The 18,763-nt window shown below is 40.3% G+C and overlaps 1 protein-coding gene across 1 annotated transcript in view; it reads left to right on the forward strand.

The window, feature by feature from the left end:
- The window catches only part of ROR2 (ROR family WNT receptor 2), a 121,418-nt gene that overhangs the window by 80,901 nt on the left and 21,754 nt on the right, over positions 1-18,763 (forward strand). Inside the window, exons 3-4 of the mRNA XM_034410017.3 lie at positions 1,555-1,842; positions 3,795-3,825. Of these exons, the coding sequence (XP_034265908.2) occupies positions 1,555-1,842; positions 3,795-3,825 (319 nt within the window). The remainder of the gene's footprint in view (positions 1-1,554; positions 1,843-3,794; positions 3,826-18,763) is intronic.

Raw genomic sequence — 18,763 nt, forward strand, 5'->3', positions numbered from 1 at the left:
AGCTTTGGAATGCTTCTAGAATAGCTTCTTGGATTTCATCCAATCAAAGTTCATAGTCAAAGTAAAAGCTGTTGTAATATAACTATACTTGATGCTCACTTCTGACCAAAAGTTAATTTTCCACAGAAATATAACTTATGTTTAATAATACTTTGTGTTGTTTCAATTAAGGTATTAAATGTAACATTAATGTATTCTTCCTCTGTATATATTTAAAATTATAAAATTATCTTATGCCTGTTAATTCATATTTTAATTACTTTTTTTTACAGAAATTCTTATATATTTTGTATTATAATAGTACAAAATAAGAAATTCTGTAATAATATGGCCAGTAATTATTACATTGCATTGATTTGTTTAGCATTATATCTGAGATAATCCAAAATACTGGTAAAATGTAAGTAAACTATTTAAGGGGTTGGTTTTTAGATAATACGATACACTACAAATTTCATCTGATCAAATTATCAATACAAACTTGCATTTAGATCTGAGAGCTTTTAGTATATACTAGTATGTCTATTATGCCATTTGGTTTACATACATTTTGTAAAAAAAACATAATTGAAAATAGTAATGATCTTAATTAATCCTGAAGAAAGCTAAACAGTACTGGGTTTATTTAATACTTGGAGGACGTACTAAAATTTCCAGAAGTGCTTTGCCCTTGCCTTTTTCCATGGGTTGAGAGAAAGGGACTGGCCCAAGATCACTCAGCAGGCTTCATGCTTAAAACTCAGAGACTCCCAATTTTTAGCCTGGGGTCTTAGCCACTACTCTAAGCAATCTGTCCAAGGGAATTCTTTACCTACTATAAATTTATTTTAGAAGTATCATGAGATTATAAATGTAATTCAATGTTCTGTCTCTTTTTGGTTTTTCAAAAGTGAATAAACATCAAGATATCATTTGGGACATCAATTTCTTTGGGATGAGTTAAATATGACATTAATTTGATTGTAATTAATCAGATTCAGTATGGCTCAACAGCTGCTACAGAAAAGCCAGAGCAGAATCAGAATAATTTCCTTCCTGGAACTAAGAGCGTTTGTTTGGGGTTTTTTTGTCCATACAATGTGTGTTTAATTTTGCACTTTGTAGTACAGATATACTATATATGTAGCAATATCTAAGAGCTCTTTTTAATTAATTTCATAAACATGCATCTTACAAGTTATACATTTCATAGGGTTTTTATATTGTTGTGATTTGATACCTTGCTATCAGATGTGCTGGAGGATACATTTTTCTCTTATATAGAAAGACTTTCCCCCTTGTGGGGACAGGAATATTGAATCACAGGCTCATGTTTTATTTCAGTGCTAATATCTCTTTTTAATTTATTTCCTGAACAGACACAATATTTTTGCATGGTTTTTTCCAGCTGAAAAAGATGCTAAAATAATCCTTACCATGCTCAGTTTGTAACTGTAGATGGTACAATTTATGCTTGGCTAATGGTAAAGTAGACTAAGTGCAGTCACATAGATAGTTATCTGCTCATCTCAGCTCAATTTTTAATGCTTCTGCTTTCTGTTTAATTTCTTTTAGGCTACTTTTTGACCTTTTTGGAACCAGTAAACAATATCACCATTGTCCAGGGCCAGACAGCAATTCTACACTGCAAAGTAGCAGGAAATCCATCACCCAATGTTAGATGGTTAAAAAATGATGCACCAGTGGTTCAAGAGCCAAGAAGAATCATTATAAGAAAAACAGACTATGGCTCACGATTACGGATCCAAGATCTTGACACAACTGATACCGGTTATTATCAGTGTGTAGCCACAAATGGGATGAAGACAATAACTGCAACAGGAGTTCTTTTTGTAAGACTAGGTGAATAACTTTATTTTAAAATGGGGAATTTTGTAACGAGCTTTGTTGTTTTATAAACTTTTAGTTTTCACAATCACAATATTGTGATTATTGTGATACTTCCTTCTCAGTATGTCTATGCTGAATTTGATACCATAAATTATCAATAACAGAAAGTAGATAGAGATGGAATGGTTAGCAAATGTGAAGTTTAGAGAATGTGCAGAAATATGAAAGATGATCATGAAAATATCCTTGTGAAAGATACAGACAAATAGCCTTTCATTACTTCATTTTTCGTAGAATTGTTTGAAATCATTATCTTTTTGTGCTCAGACCAATAAGTACCATTTCCTATCTAGAACTTACAACTTTGATCATGTGATGTAAAAGTTGCATAACTTGAAAAAAAAAACTTAAGTAATTCACTTGGACAATGGATCATATTCAGCCACAATGCGGTTTTGTTGAATTTAGTGATGGGCTTAATCTCTGCATCCAAAAAGTGCCGGGTTTAATTCTTTACATCTAAAATAATTTAAAATACCTCATTTTGAGTTTGACAATTAGATGGCTGCCGATGTCAGAACAGAGTTGGTTTATAGCAATTTATTTCTTCTGGGAAAGCTCACATATAGGTTCTCTTGACTAGGGGATTGTGCCTCTTTCTGGACAAAGCAGCATGCAGGAAATCTGTCATTAATTAGTTCCCTTCTATGTCTTCTAAATGGGTTGTCCAGGGGTGAAATGCTCCCGGTTCAAACCGGATCACCCAATCCGGTAGCGATGGTGGCGGGTGGTTCGGAAAACCGGTAGCAAAAATCCCTGCACCCCTCCCCCCCACCATGCCCAGCTGAGCCGCAGGATCATCAGAGGCTTTTTTAAAAAAATTTTAAACGCATTTTTTCTACAACCTCTTCCGATGAAAAAATGCTTTTAAAAGTTAAAAAAAAAACCTCTGATGATCGCGCGGCTCAGCTGGGATAGTCATAGGGTTTTCAAAGCATTTTTTTCTGTAACCTCTTGGCCGAAGAGGTGGTTTAAAAAATGCTTTGAAAAGTCTCTGACGATCCCAGCTGAGTTTCCTGATCGGCAAAGGCTTTTCAAAGCATTAGAAAAAATGCTTTGAAAAATTAAAAAAAAAAGTTGGCCACGCCCACCCAGTCACATTACCCCCCCAAGCCACGCCCACAGAACCAGTAGTAACAAACTGGCCCACAGAACCGGTAGTAACAAATTTTACATTTCACCCCTGGGGTTGTCCCTTTACTGTCTTCTACGCTTTAGAGAATTCTTCAAAGATTTGATGTGCTTGCATAAAGAAATTGGGGAAAGAAGGCTCTAGTCTGCTAGAGATTTTTATTTAACTGATATATTTCTAGTTCTACATATCTAGGGATAATTTTCACAGTAAGAGTATGTCTAAAATATAGCCAATCCTTTAGTTCAGGAGTCTCCAACCTTAGCAACTTTAAGCCTGGAGGACGTCAACTCCCAGAATTCCCCAGCTTTGCTAGGAGTTGAAGTCCTCCAGGCTTAAAGTTCCAAGGTTGGAGACCCCTGCTTTAGCTGGCAATAGTTTAAAGATAGTTTGCCAATAGTTTGATAGGTATTGGACCATGCTAGTTGGGGGATGAGTAGTCTTCATTATAGTATCTCTAGACATTCTTGCTCATTAAATACATTTAGAGGTGCTTTTATAAATTGTAAGGTTTGAGCCACAATTCTCTGCAGTCATTATATAGATCTTATCTTACAAAAATCACATTCAAATTAAATTTTCTGATTGAAATAAATAAAAATACAGTATTTTACTGGTTAGTGTAAATTAGAAAGTTGAAAAAAATTTCCAAAGATGGCAGTAGCAAACTAATTCTATACTTTTATCAAAAGCCTTCATAGTTAAGTTCAAGTAGTTAGTAGTAAGCAGTAGTAGTAGTTTGTTTCTTTAATTATTGTTTATTTATTCCCAGGTCCAACACACAGTCCAAATCATAATTTTCAGTAAGTATTGTTTAAGATTTATTTATTTATTTATTTATTTATTTATTTATTTATTTATTTATTTATTTATTTATTATTCAACCCATTTATTTCTGGATTTGTAAGTTTGCTCATTGTAACTGAAAGATTTTGGTAAAAAATGTTGAATTTTAGAACAAGTAATATTTTCTTATGTTTGTTTTTCTCACATGAAGAGAGTCTATTTTGGAAGAGCAGTTCAATATAACATGGTGATAGCATTTTGTGTCATCATATCCAAACCAGATTTACCAAAAAAAATGGCCTTCACTCACTACAGTTTTAATTTTCACCAGATTTAGTGTACAATATCTCTAAAAGTCAAGAATAGGAATGATTGTTGTAACATAAATAAATTACATCCCAAGTTCTTGGGGTTTTTATTTTTGTTGTTTCTCTAAGTTTTAATTTGATGTGTTGGGTTATAATTGTATCTGAATTTTAGACTGGCTGGGAATTAATAGGAATGTACTGTACGTTTATGCTGTTTATATAATTTATTTATATGTCTTAGAAGCAAAACTATGCAGATTTGGAAAGTGAAGAAGTGATATTTGGTGGTGTAAACATGCTATTGACAAAACTGTTTTAGGACATACTGAATATTGAAATCATGGAAAGAGACCAACGAGTGCATTTACTGCATTCAAATATCATATCTTGCTTTACAGTATTATACAGGAATAGGACTTGAACACAGGTGTCCTTTTTCAGCAGAGCTATTAAGTAGGTTAGATTTCACTTTTGATTTACTGCAGTTGAGTGTTCTGTTCCAACCCTAAATTACAACTAATCCTAACAAGACAGTTTCATTAATTCATCATAGTTTTAAGATTAAGCAGTTTGTCAAGTTCATAGAAAACAAATTGTGATGAATATTAACTGTAACAAAAGCTTCTTTTCCAGAGAAGAGAAGAGCTAATTACAAAAATGTTATGAATGGAATTCAACTCATGAAATGGCCCTGCTGCCAGATAAGGAATGTTTAAGCTTTCTTATTCTCCTTTTGCATACTGAGGAGCAAGGCTATGGTAGACTTCCTCAAACTGGGAATTCTCCCAGAAGATGGTTTTCCCAGAATGATCATCAATGGCCACGTTGGCTGAGGAATTTTAAGAATTGAAATTCACACTTCCGTACATGAGAAGGTTATCCAGATTTGAAAAATATATGCTAGAGACAAATAAAACCATGTATTTGGGGGTGGGTGGGTGGGTGGGTGGGGAATAAACTTCCCTTGTAAGTCCCTTGAATGAAAGAAGTCCAGATTTCCCTTTCTAATTCCAGATTTCCCTTTCAAATTCCAGAAACCAAAATGCTCAGTTTTTAGTAAATTACGCTAATAAAAGAAATCAGGCAGACCATTTAGAGCTGCACAAGTTGCTCCAAATAATTTTGGGAATGTTTTGACCTGCCTTACAGGAGCAATGGAGATATACTTTGATGTGTGAAAGATATTTTATACCAGAATTGTTATAAATATTCTTGAATGCAGGTCAAAGAGGAAGTATTTCTAGTTTATTAAACTTTAACTGAATTGAATCTTCCCAAAATTAAAAGAACAGCAAAGAGACTTTAAGGATTTCAGTGTTGTTGGGGAAACAAAAGAGGCTGAATGGAAAACTCCATTTTTTTCCAATTCATCAATGAGATTATATTACTCCAGCAACAGCAATTACTTGAAGAAATGAGCATTCAGTTGACACAAGAAATTAGTGTTGTATCTCAAATAACAATCCTGGTAGTCAAACAGAAAGCAAGCAGGTACAAGAAAAATTGCTTTTCCACAGATTATCATGCCTTGAAAAAAGTAGTTTATGATTGTCTCAGTTGATTGTATTCAGGACATTGAGAAACCATGTGAAAGTATATGTGGTGATAGTAGTGAATCATTTTAATTGCTACAAAGGCTCTCTTTCCAAGTTGTATTATTCTTCATAATCAGAATTTTTGCGCAGCCTGTCCCAAATATCCTGTTATGATATCAATTACAATAGAAATAAACTCAAAGTTGATTAATGTTATAATCTATTTTCAACAAAATCAAAACAATTGTATTTATTTTCCATCAATGTTGTACTCTTCTCATGAATTTCCACAAAAGGCTGGTTGCTAATTCTACAAATTCAGTGATTAGAACTTTTTTTTTCCAACAGTGAAATAATTTTATCATGTATGTTAAGCTAATTGTTTTTTTTAAAAAAACAATTTGCTATTCCCCAACAGCAGGAAAAAAAAAATGGTGCCCTTTATATGGATGCAACATAGAAAATCTGAAATATATTGCATTATGTTGCTGGTTCTAATTAAGACTTATTACTCTGAAAGAATATTAAGGCATTTTCTTGTATTGTAGCAAAAGCAACATTCCAAAGATGGGAGTTAGAGTAGGAACAATAAAGAGTTATCCAAAAACTAAATACCATGCCAGAGGAGATGAGTAACATGTGCAATGTTTGGATGTTCTTCAAGTTATGGCAGTGAGATTCATAGTACTACATGTGTGCCAGTGTGGGTGAAAGTATGTGAAGAAATATTGTAGTGTGCCTTGTATCCAACTACAGTGTGCAAACTCCAGCAGATGGCCCAATGGAATTAAGAACTTTCAGAGGAATGAATCGGTTATTATAAAATATTATCATAGTCCCCAAAATTGTTAAATCAATAGGAATCAAAATTGGAGTTTCATTACAACATAGAATCGTGATGGCAAACCTATGGCATGCATGCTGGAAGTGGCACACAGAGCCATCTCTCTGGGCATGCCAGCCATCGCCCGTTGCTCCTCCAGGTTGCGGCGCGCTGGCCAGCTGGTTTTTATGTGCATGGGAGCCCTAGAAACCGGAAGAGCAGCTCCATGCCAGGAAGCTGAGTTTCCGCTTTCTGGTGCGTGTTGGCAAGCTGGTCTTTGCGTGTGCATGCGCACCAGAAACAGGGAGACCAGGCGGACATGCGCACGCCGGAAACTAGAAACTCAGATTCCCTGCACAGACATGTGTGCCAGGGAACTACTCTTCCAGTTTCCGGCACTACCGTGTATGTACACTGGAGAGCTGCTCTTCCGGTTTCCGCTGCTCCCCCACGTGCGAGTGCTCCCATTTCGACACTTGGTGCCAAAAAGTTTTGCCAACACTGACATAGAGCTTTCAAGTACTTCCTATGCTTCATATATGCAAATTTTAATTGAAATATATTCTGGGAATAGTTATTGGAAAATTGCCCATGATTGAAAAATTAGGTTTCAGAGACAGTGTTTTTAAATAGGTCTTCATAGCAATATTAAACAGTTAATAATGTACCACAAAACAGAAAGTTTCTGAAAAATTTAAGAGGTCCTTGTCTGTTTCACAATCTTTTATAGAGCAGTGTTTCTCGCAACTTTAAAATATTTGGACTTCAAGTACCAGAATTCCTCAGCTAGCAGTGCTGAAGTCCACACATCTTAAAGTTGCCAAGATTGAGAAATACTGTTATAGGGCAGCTCCTTGGAGTAGTACTTTGATCCATAATCTATGCAAGAGAAATGAGAAAAATGCTCATAACTGATTAATTGAAGTCAGAGAATACCTGTTCACTAATGTAAACTATGATGAGGCAGTGGTTCAGCCAATCAACAACCTGTCTTTGTCTAATTTTTATTCGATTATGCAGATATTATACAAGCATTGATTATAGTTTCTATCCTTCATAATTATTCTTACTTATATCTAAGTATTGGTAATAATTTTATACTTTAAGATGGCGGTCCCCAATCTTTTTGGTTGGGATCAGTTTCTAGAAGACAATTTTTCCATGGACCATGAGGAGGGTGGATGGTTTTGGATTTGCTCACTCGCACTCTCCCACTGCTCACCTCCAGCTGTGCGGCTCAGTTCCTAACAGGCCATGGACAAGTACCAGTCCATGGCTTGGGAGACCCCTGCTTTAACATACTTCTGTTTGTTCAACAAGTTAGTTATACGAACAAGGATTTGTAATTTATTTTTTTTTACCAATTATACTTAGGTTTCAACTATCATTATGATTCATTCCTAACAATGAGCCTGGAATAATAAAAATTGAAACTAAATCCTGGTTAAGCCTTTCTTCTAACCCTTTTGGAAGAGAATAGGGGAGAATATAAGCCTGAGGCGTTGTTTAGTCTCACAGAAGCTGATCCACCCAGAGCTAAATCAAGGCTTAGCTGTGTATTGCCTTGCTTGCACATAAGGCTGTTTGCCTTCTTTGTTCTTTCTGAAATTAATTCATCTTGCAAATTCTCTTCTGCAGGTACAGTTGTAAACTAAGATTGGAGAGATTCAGAGGGAGAGTGTATAGCTTTCCAGGAAGTTTCCTGCTGCTTTAATTTACCAAAAAAAGAAAAAAGGCTTGTGTCATGATAGGGAGCAAATAGTAAAAGCAGGAAGCTTTTTTTTTTTTTTAATAGAAAATACAGAAGAGAAGGTCACTAGGAAGAGCTAAGCAAGTAATGTTTGTCAGTAGAAAAATTCTAAGCCTATTATTTATTTATTTTATTTTTATTTATTTATTTTTATATGCCGCCCTTCTCTGGAGACTCAGGGCGGCTTACAATGCGTTAAGCAATAGCCTTCATACTTTTGTATATTTTATACAAAGTCAGCTTATTGCCCCCACAAACCGGGTCCTCATTTTACCCACCTTAGAAAGGATGGAAGGCTGAGTAGACCTTGAGCCTGGTGAGAATTGAACTCGCAGTAATTGCAGGCAGCTGGATGTTAAATGCTGCCTTAGTAAGAGGCATTAGCCTCCTACGCCACTCAGGCTCAGTTTGACTCTTAAAAGACTAACCAGAGATTAAGAACAAAAATAGGTGTGTGTGTGTGTGTGTGTGTGTGTGTACAGGTACTCCTCAAGTTAAGAACCATTCATTTAGTGACCAAAGTTACCATGCCACTGAAAAAAGTGATTTATGACTTTTCATACTTACAACTGTTGCAGTATCCCCGTGGTCGCATGATCAAAATTCAGATGCTTGGCATGCGTTTATGGCAATTACATTGTCCTGGGGTCATATGATCACCTTTGACAAACAAAGTCAATGGGGAAGCCACATTTATTTAATAACCATGTTACTAACTTAATGCAGTGATTCATTTAGCAACTTGGACAAGAAAGTTCGTAAAATGGAGCAAAACTCTACCTTGCTTAGCAACAGAAATTTTGGCCTCAATAGTGGTTGTAAGTCGAGGACTACATTTTTATATGTATACATGTATTGATTTTATTTACTTTATTTGCCTGCCCACTTGACATACATGACCCTTGGCAGCTAGCAATTAAACAAAATAAACCCAGGATAAAACATCAGTAAAATAGAATAGCTGCCAAGGACATTCATTATCCCACATTCAAATCAGCCACAAAATTGCTCCCCCCACTTCACTGCCAGGCCCCAGTTAAACAGTGGCTTTGAAAAGGTGAGCAGGATCAAGCCAAGTCTAGTCTCAGGAACATAATATTTGAGAGGGCCAACACAATGCAGAAAAAAAAAAGAGGGGTTCTTCTCCTGGCTCCCACTAGATGGAGCTCTCTATTGGGAACATGCCTCTGTTGCCAGATCTAACAAGATGGGTATCTATCACTTGGGAGAGACTGTCCCCTAAGTAACCTGACCCCAAGCCATGAAGGTTTTAAAGGTAATCACCAAACCTTGAATTGCACTCAGAAACATACTGGTAAACAATGCAGCTCCTGGAGCAGAGGTGTCACATTTGCTGAACGACGGCACCGGATCTGCCCACACTATAGTATTTTCATCAGGTGAAACTTCCAAATACTTTTTTAGGTCAGCTATACGTAGAGCATATTACAGTAATCCAGTTGGGAAGTCACTAGGACATGAGTAAGTAGGAACAGGGTCTGCTGGTCTATGAACAAGCAGGAAGTTGTGCAAAGGCTTTCCCAACTATGGATGCCACCTGTTCCTTTAGGAGGAGCTATGAGTCCAGTAGAACATAGTTTAAAATATAATTTAGGTGTAAACTATTCCTGAAGATCAGTTTTATAAATTATCTAGATTATACAATCACTTCTAAGAAGAAGCAGCTTGTAAGATTTTTAAAAAATGATGTTATGTATGTTCTCATTGTAGAGTTCAGCCAATAACTGCATTCATATGCTCTTTGATTTGTTGATGACACCCTGTTACAGTAGATGTGTTAGGCAATTAGCAAGCATATGGTCCATCTCTGTTTAATCTGACAGATAACTTATTAGATTCATAATGTTTGGTTCTATTGTTAACATTTGACAGATTTTTCTAAGGTAGAATTTCCATCCCACATATTTAATTCTATTTAATCCTCTGATCTGTCTGGCATAGACCTTTGCCAACTTGGTACCCTCCAGACTTGTTAGGACTGTGATTCCCAGATTTTTTTTAGTACAAGAGCATATTTTTAAATCAGAGGTGGGTACATGTTTGATCGCTTTTCCATGTTTTATTGGACCATTCTTAAATTTCTGGTTGTAGGGGGTTAATAAGCTAATTAGAGAAAACAGAATTGCTGCCTGCAAGCATTGCATTGGCAGGGATTTTGCCATATACCAGTATATATTCTCCTATTGGCTGTCACGGCAGTCATGCATGGGTGTTGCTACGGTGCTGATTGGTAGGACCGAGCCCACTGAAAACCTTAGGCCCGCCTCTTCCTGCCTCTTCCTCAGTTTTTCGGCTCGGTCTGTCAGGACAGAGTCGTGTCTATAGCTCCTCTTCAAAATTTCACTTATACTTGGTTATTTGGACTCGGATCGGACTGTTTTATTCTTTTGCTTGCTCCCCTGGCTTTGTTTGCTTCGGATTCAAACCGCTGGCGGCTAAATAGGCGCGGGCGCGAGTTCGCTCCGCCGCGCTTCCCGGCTTTCCCGCAGCCTAACATCACTGCGGAGGACCATCTTACAGACCCCTCAACGGCCATCGGGGTCTCTCCCGGGTATTTTGAATTGTCTAAGGGCGGCAGCGCGCAACGCGGAGCTCAGACGACACCATCTAGGCGCGACTCGCTCCGCCTTTCCAAACAGGCCTTTGGCGCTCGCCCTCTTCAGCCACAGGTCGCGTTTGCAGCCATCTGGCTAGCGACTTCTCCTACTCCTCCTACGACCCGTTTTAAGCTCGGAGGCCTAACCGCAAGTATTGGGGTTATCTGTAACATCCATAGTTGGCCTTATTAACCGCGTGGCGTCCAATTCAAGATGGCGGACGCATCTAAACCACACCATTCCCGCCAGGCCCGCGGTAAGGGGAAGAGGCCCCGGGAGGAGGATCCCGAGGAGGGAACTTCAAAGGGGCGGCCTTCCAAATCCAGGGCTGTTAGGGCCGGTTCTTCTTCTCGCCCTCCCTCAACTAAGCAGTCTCGAGAGGAGGAGAGGAGACATAAGGCTATTGAACGAGCCTTTCACAAGGCCCAAGCTGCTGGTATCCTGCAGGCAACTCCTAGGCAGGCTGAGGCCCTCCCTACTGGCCCTCCCCCTGAGGAGACTCCTTCTCATCCATCTATACAGAGGCCTACTCCTGCTTTGTCACCTGATAGATCAGTCGTTGGAGAAATTGTTTGTGATTCAGAGGCAGCCTCTGTTTTTCCTGGCACTCAGGAGGCCCCCGCATCTGCTGTTTCAGCCATCCAGGCCTCTCCTACTCCTCCTACTATGACTTCTGACAAGGCTTCTCAACCTCTTCCTGAGATTACCCCTGCTTTAGCTGCCCTTATTGCTGAGGCCATTCGCCAGGGTATCTCCCAGGGACTTCAACAAAAATCTGTCCCACCGTCTGAGGCTTCTGCCCATTCCAGCCAGCAGCGCCACTCTGGGGGTCTTCCCTCACAATATGATGCAGAGCCAGTCCCTGAAGCCGATGGCCCGGATGATTCGGCCAGCCAAGGTTCCATTTCAGAGGGCGAAATTGTGGCAGACCAGGACCTGTCAGAAGATGATGGCCTGGAACCCGACCAACCTGCATTTATAGGCCTTTTTCGGCCACACATGTTTCGTTCGCTACTTCACTAAGCTCGACTACCTGCTTCAGATCACCGTTCTCATCAGGACCTGATTAAGATCCTAGCAGCGGTAGAGTTCTCTGCCGACGCAACGCTTAGCGCAGCCCGCTTTTCAGCCAAGGCCATCGGATCTACAGTCACTTCACGTCGCCTTTTATGGCTTCGTAACTGGCAAGCTGATATCCGAAGCAAGTGGCGATTGGCTTCCTCTCCGTTCGCTGGCGAGAAGCTGTTTGGCTCTCAACTGGACCCGCTCCTCGTGGAAACCAAGGACCACCGCAAGGTACTTCCTTCCCTGAATCGTCGCCCGGACAACAGGGCTCAACCCTATTTTCGTCCCTCTCATTCCTTTCGCAATTCAGATCCCTCCTTCTCAAACCAGCGGTCTCAACGTGCCTTTTCGTCCAGGGCCTCCTCCCACCAAGACAACCAGGTTAGACAGGGGTCTAGGTTTGGGTTTAAGCGGTCATTCCGAGGGGGTAGGGGCCGTCCCTTCCGCAGAGCCCGTTAGGTCCCATCTAAACCCTTCAATAGGGGGCCGGCTCTCCCGATTTGCTGACATATGGGACATCTCCGTCTCAGATGCCTGGGTCAGGTCCACCATTCGTTTCGGTCTCTCCTTGGAGTTCCGTTCTACTCCCCCAAAATGTTTCTTGCAATGTCCTCCCTCCCGGGATCACATCAAGAGCGCTCGTATCAATTCGGCTATTCAACACCTATTGGACATTGAGGCTATTGAGCCTGTCCCTTCTGCAGAACAGTCACAAGGCTTCTACTCCCGACTATTTCTAGTTCCCAAATCATCTGGAGGTTGGCGGGCCATATTAGACTTAAAGTCCTTAAACAGGCACATTGTATATCGCCGGTTTAAGATGCAGTCGCTGCAAACTATCCTACTGGGGATTAGACTGGGCGACTTCATGACATCCATAGACTTAACGGAGGCCTACCTCCACATCCCAATTAGGCCGGCTCACCGCAAATTCCTCCGGTTTTGTCACAACGGGCGCCATTTTCAATACACGGCTCTACCCTTTGGCTTATCTTCCGCCCCTAGGGTGTTCACCAAGGTGATGGCGGCCCTTATGGCACATATTACTTCCATCCCTATCAGAGCCATGTTCTATTTGGATGACATTCTCATCCTTTCTCGCTCTCCTGATCAAGCTAAGTTGGATGTCACACGTACGGCCCACATATTGCAATCTCATGGCTTTTCTGTAAACTGGGCTAAAAGCCATATAGCGCCAACTACCCGCATTCAACATTTAGGGGCAGTCATTGACTCAATTTCTGTGGAGGTATACTTGTCCCAGGACAGGCAGGCCAGCCTGTCTTCCCTAGCATCCAGGATCCGCCGTCGTAAATTAGCTTCCTTAGCGGATCTCTCCACCCTACTGGGAAAGATGGTGTCTGCTTACGGGATCGTTCCTTGGTCTCGTCTCCACAGCAGGGAGCTCCAGTGGCTGATCCTCCCCTTTCAACGGAATCCTCACATTCTGCCATCGCGATCTATCCAGCTCCCTCCTCCCGTGGTCACTTCCCTGCTTTGGTGGACTTCTCCAGCGATAGCCAAGGGCTGCAAGTTCCACGAACCCCGGAGAATAGTCTTAACGACCGACGCAAGTCTCACCGGCTGGGGGGCTCACCTCGAGTCTCTCTCGACACAAGGTCTGTGGTCAGCGAGCGAACGACGTCTTTCCATCAACGTCCTCGAACTACGAGCGGTGTACCTAGCACTCCGGAAATTTCTGCCACAAGTCCGAGGCCGAGATGTGTTGGTCCTCACGGACAACATCTCGGCCAAGGCACATATCAACAAGCTGGGCGGAACTCGCTCACGGTCTCTGATGAAGGAGGCTCTCCGCCTGGGATTGTGGGCCGAGGCTCACCTATCATCTCTTCGGGCGGATTACATTGCCGGGAAAGACAATCTCCAGGCCGACTCGCTCAGTCGCTACCGGGTAGACCACACGGAATGGAGCATTCCTCCTCATCTATTCGAACAGCTGTCTCGTCGGTACGGCAGACCTCAGATAGACCTATTTGCCTCTAACAACAACCATCTTCTGCCTCGTTTCTACTCCCGGTTTCCGTCGGAAGGAGCAGAAGCGGTGGATGCACTTCGCAGCCCTTGGCCTCACGACCTACTCCTTTATGCCTTTCCTCCATTTCCTCTGGTGGCCAAGGTGATTCGCAAGTTGTTGCAAGAACGGGCGGAACTCATCCTCCTGGCTCCTCGCTGGCCCCGCAGGCCATGGTTTGCAGACCTTGTGTCACTCTCAGTGGCACCTCCATGGCAAATCCCGGACGATCAAATCGTGCTGCAGCAGGGCGACCTCGTGCACCCGGAACCCCAGGCCTTTCATCTAACCGCCTGGAGGTTGAGCGGCAACGTTTGATAAACGCCAATGTTTCACCTGCGGCCATTCCTATCATCCTAGCAGCTCGTAGACCCTCAACCACTCGTATTTATGATTCCACGTGGAAAGCCTTCATCCGCTGGTGTGCCAAACATTGCCGGGAACCATCTTCTATCTCTGTGCCCCAACTTATTGATTTTCTACAGGAAGGCTTTGCCGCGGGTCTTTCACCCAACACTCTACGACGCCAAGTTGCAGCCTTGTCATCGGTTCTCTCCCTTGGGCCTGACCTCCCTCTCTCGAAAGACCCTCTCATCCGGGCATTTTTACGAGGTGCCACTAATCTACGACCCCCGGTGATCCACAGGTTCCCTACCTGGGACCTCAACAAGGTCCTCACTGCTCTCACTAAACCGCCCTTCGAGCCCCTTCGGGAGGTCAACTTGAAATACTTATCCCTGAAAGTCTCCTTTTTGGTGGCTATCACCTCCGCTCGCAGGATATCGGAACTTGCTTCCCTTTCGGTTCGATCTGATCTCTGCATCTTTCACACGGACAGGGTAGTACTTCGCTTGGACCCAGCCTTCATCCCGAAGATTAATTCCACCTTTCATCGGTCCCAAGAGCTCATCCTGCCAAATTTTTGTCCTCAACCTAAACACCATTTGGAGAAAGTCTGGCACACCCTGGATGTGCGCAGGGCTCTAAAGATATACTTATCCCGCACTTCGTCCTTCCGAAGAACCGAAGCTCTCTTCATCTCCTTCCAGCCATCCAACATGGGTGCTAAGATTTCTGCTTCCATCGTCGGCCGTTGGCTGCGGGCTACCATTTCCACAGCATATGAGTCTCAGGCCTTGCCTGTCCCTCGACGTATCACGGCGCATTCCACCAGGAGTGCCGCCACTTCAGCGGCTTGGGCCACCCAGGCTCCACTAGAGGAGGTCTGCCGGGCGGCTACGTGGACTTCAGTGACCCCGTTTATCCGGCACTACCGTCTCGACTCTTACGCCTCCGCTGACGCTGCCTTCGGCAGGAGAGTGCTACAAAGAGTCCGACTGGAACCCACCCTATAGGACAAAGAGCTTTGGTATGTCCCATGCATGACTGCCGTGACAGCCAATAGGAGAATGGGCGTTGTACTTACCTGATACGCCCCTTCTCTGTGCTGCTGTCACGGCAGTCAGCCCCACCCTGGTCGGTACGGACGGGTTCTGGGGGCGGGAGGCATTTTCACCTTTCTCATTTTATCTCTATAGACACGTCAGCCTACTGAATACCTTCGCCTCAAAACTGAGGAAGAGGCAGGAAGAGGCGGGCCTAAGGTTTTCAGTGGGCTCGGTCCTACCAATCAGCACCGTAGCAACACCCATGCATGACTGCCGTGACAGCAGCACAGAGAAGGGGCGTATCAGGTAAGTACAACGCCCATTTTATTATTTCTTAATATAATTTTTATTAAAACTTTTAAACAAGAAGATAACTAATACAAACTAATATAAAGTAAGTAAAGGGGAAAAAAGTAAAATCAAAGAAAAAGCCAAACATGCAAGAAAATTTTTAAAAAATGAAGAAAAATATAAAAGAAAGTAAAAGATATAAAGAAGAGGCTTCTGGTATTCTTCACAGTAGTTGTACATATGAATAAATTTTAAGTTCTCTTTCTAAAGTTATATCATATTGCTCTTCTTTCTACAAACTGTCCAATCTAATCATCAAATCCATAAATCATAGATTCCTTTTTTTTTTCATTTTTATAGAAAATATTCACAGGCGGCTTTCACTCACCAATAAATATGTGTTTTCTCTAAATGAAAGAAGTTGATTGATCCATTTCAGAACTTCATCAATCATTTTTGCCTCTATGCATACAAGAGTCTCTTCTCAATAATCATAGTTTAAAATAATCTTCCATGGCTTTTTTCTAACTGTTTATCCATTAATCCTGAAAGGAAAAGTTGTGGCTTCAGTTGAATATTGATCTTTAGAGTCCTCTGTATCAAAGTATGTATCTGAATCCAATTTTTTTAGCTTATTTATTTTTTTAGCTTATTTATTTTTAATCAGACAAGTACTCTACTTGCATGCTAAAGTATTTGAGTACACTTAAAATACAGGTAGTCCTTGTTCAGTGACTCCTTGTTTGGCAACCTTTTTCATAGTGATAAAACAATAACTTTACAAAAAATCCTCACATTTGCAAGCTTTGTAAGTCTGTAAAGCAAAAGAAAGCTGAAATAAGATCTTAAGCGTTTCAGTTTCACTTAATGATCGCTTCACTTAACAACCAACTTGTGGATCTCAGTTGTGGTTGCTAAATGAAAACTCCCTAGATAGTTACCACAGGCTGATTTTTAACTGCATTAGTACATATAAATATGCTTACCTTCGTTATGCTTCATTACTTAGTACATGGCGCACCATACAAACTAACCCTCTGTAAGCTGCCTGAAACTCTTTAGTTTAACTGCCAAGACCATTTCCACAAGCGACTGTTCAATCTTTCTGGATTTCCTGAATCTAATAAGTCTTTTTCATTCTCTATTTCATATTAACAGCCCTTGCAAGAGATGTATTTCAGGCTAAAAGTATTCTTTATGCTAACATCTTTGAAGTACGTCCCAAGGATAAGAAATGGTATACGTGTAAGAAAAATTAACAGTAACAAAAGCATTTCACCACAACATAATAAATGCAAGTAAAAGTTTGTGCCATTCATAATGCAATAATTAAAATATTATTTAGGTATCAGTGCATAAATTATACATAGTGTAAAAATTCTCATGTTTGAAAGTTTAGCTAAATCTTGAACAACATGACTCAATTATAGTGTAAAGTCCATTTCAGTTTGCACTCTGAATCAGTATTAAGGCAACATGAAAAATAAGTTTGTCTGGAAAGTTTGAGAAGTGTTCCCTTTCTTTTTGTTTCGGCTTTGGATAATTTAGTCCTGATCATGTTAATGAGAGTTGTGTATGCATCCTGCTCTGTACTTCTACACACACACAACACACACACATAGCTCTGTTGGTAAAGGCAGTGGAAAGAATTCCAGGAAGCATGCTTTGTGTTCTTTGTATTTTTTAACACTTAATAAAAAAAATACATCATAGAAGTAGTCCTAGTCAAAACGTGCAAAATTCTGTAAAATTCTCTGAATGTTCACGTAGCAGGGAAAAGAATTTAAAATGAGTATTAAACCCACAAGCATTCTTCCAAATATACTATTTCAATATTAGGTATGGCTATCTTTCTATGTTGTTTTCTGATTAACAAAACCTAAAATGTTCTGTAATATTATTTACCTAGTCTTCTGAAACTTGTCGTTGGTTTTCTTTGCAAAGGCAAGCATTTTAGGTCACTGAATGAATCCATCTGACACTGCTTTGTTAGAATTCTAGCCAGTGGTGGGATTCAAATAATTTAACAACCGGTTCTCTGCCCTAATGATTTCTTCCAACAACCAGTTCACCAAACTGCTCAGAAAATTAACAACCGGTTCTCCCGAAGTGGTGCGAACTGGCTGAATCCCACCACTGATTCTAGCTCACACAATAACTAGGCTTGGGTTTAAACAAAGTGAATGCAACTCTTCTATCCTGCTGAATGAATAAATGAATTCAGAGACAGTAGGACTTGGGTTACCAACTTTCAGAAGATTTGGTGAAGTCTTGTATCTTAGTTACTTCCTCCTTTATCTGTTTTTGAATTTTCCAATATTTTAAAATTTTAACATGCAGAAATAGAACAAAAAGAACAAAACAACCCACAAAAAAGACAGAAAAAAAGAGAACAGAGTATATTCTTAGACTTGCAGAAAATAGCTCATTTTTAATGTAGCATTTACCCTTACCCACATAGAGTACTATTGGTCAATCTTTTAAATATGTTAATAAAAGAACCAATTCATAAATAGAGAGCAAGCATTATCGTCTTCTTAAAACTGTAAATCCAGTCTGATCCTTTTTTTAACTGTAACAGAATAAATGTCTTTGCTACATTCCATATTAAATTAATTTAGAGTTCTTTGTATATTAATAAATTCCACATTTTCAGTATTTAATTCAATAACACATTTTAAAACCCATTCATGTCCCCAGAACCAAATTAACAAACTTAATAATATTAAATTAAAACAGGACAATAGTGGATCGAGCCCACATTATAGATGAAAAGAGTCTTCCCCATTGCTTTATATTTCCGGCATAATGAAGTTGACAACCAATTTTGCCATCTCTATAAACAATGTACCAAAGGTGCTTTTCAAAAGGCAACTGGGCTTTCTTTGTTTTTTTCTTGAAGACGTTTCGCTTCTTATCCAAGAAGTTTCTTCAGTTCTTCCTGAAGAATCCAAGAAGCTTCTTGGATGAGAAACGAAATGTCTTCAAGGAAAAACAAAGAGAGCCAAGTTGTCTTTTGAAAAGCACCTTTGGGACAACCATAATCTGGATGACTGAAAATCTCCACGGATGTCCATAAACAATGTTCTTGTGCTGTTTAATTCGTTTCATTTTAAAACCATAAATTAATACATAATCTTTAAAA

Source organism: Pantherophis guttatus, chromosome 2 (assembly GCF_059756535.1).
Source record: "Pantherophis guttatus breed Tessera chromosome 2, ASM5975653v1, whole genome shotgun sequence".
NCBI lineage: Eukaryota > Metazoa > Chordata > Lepidosauria > Squamata > Colubridae > Pantherophis > Pantherophis guttatus.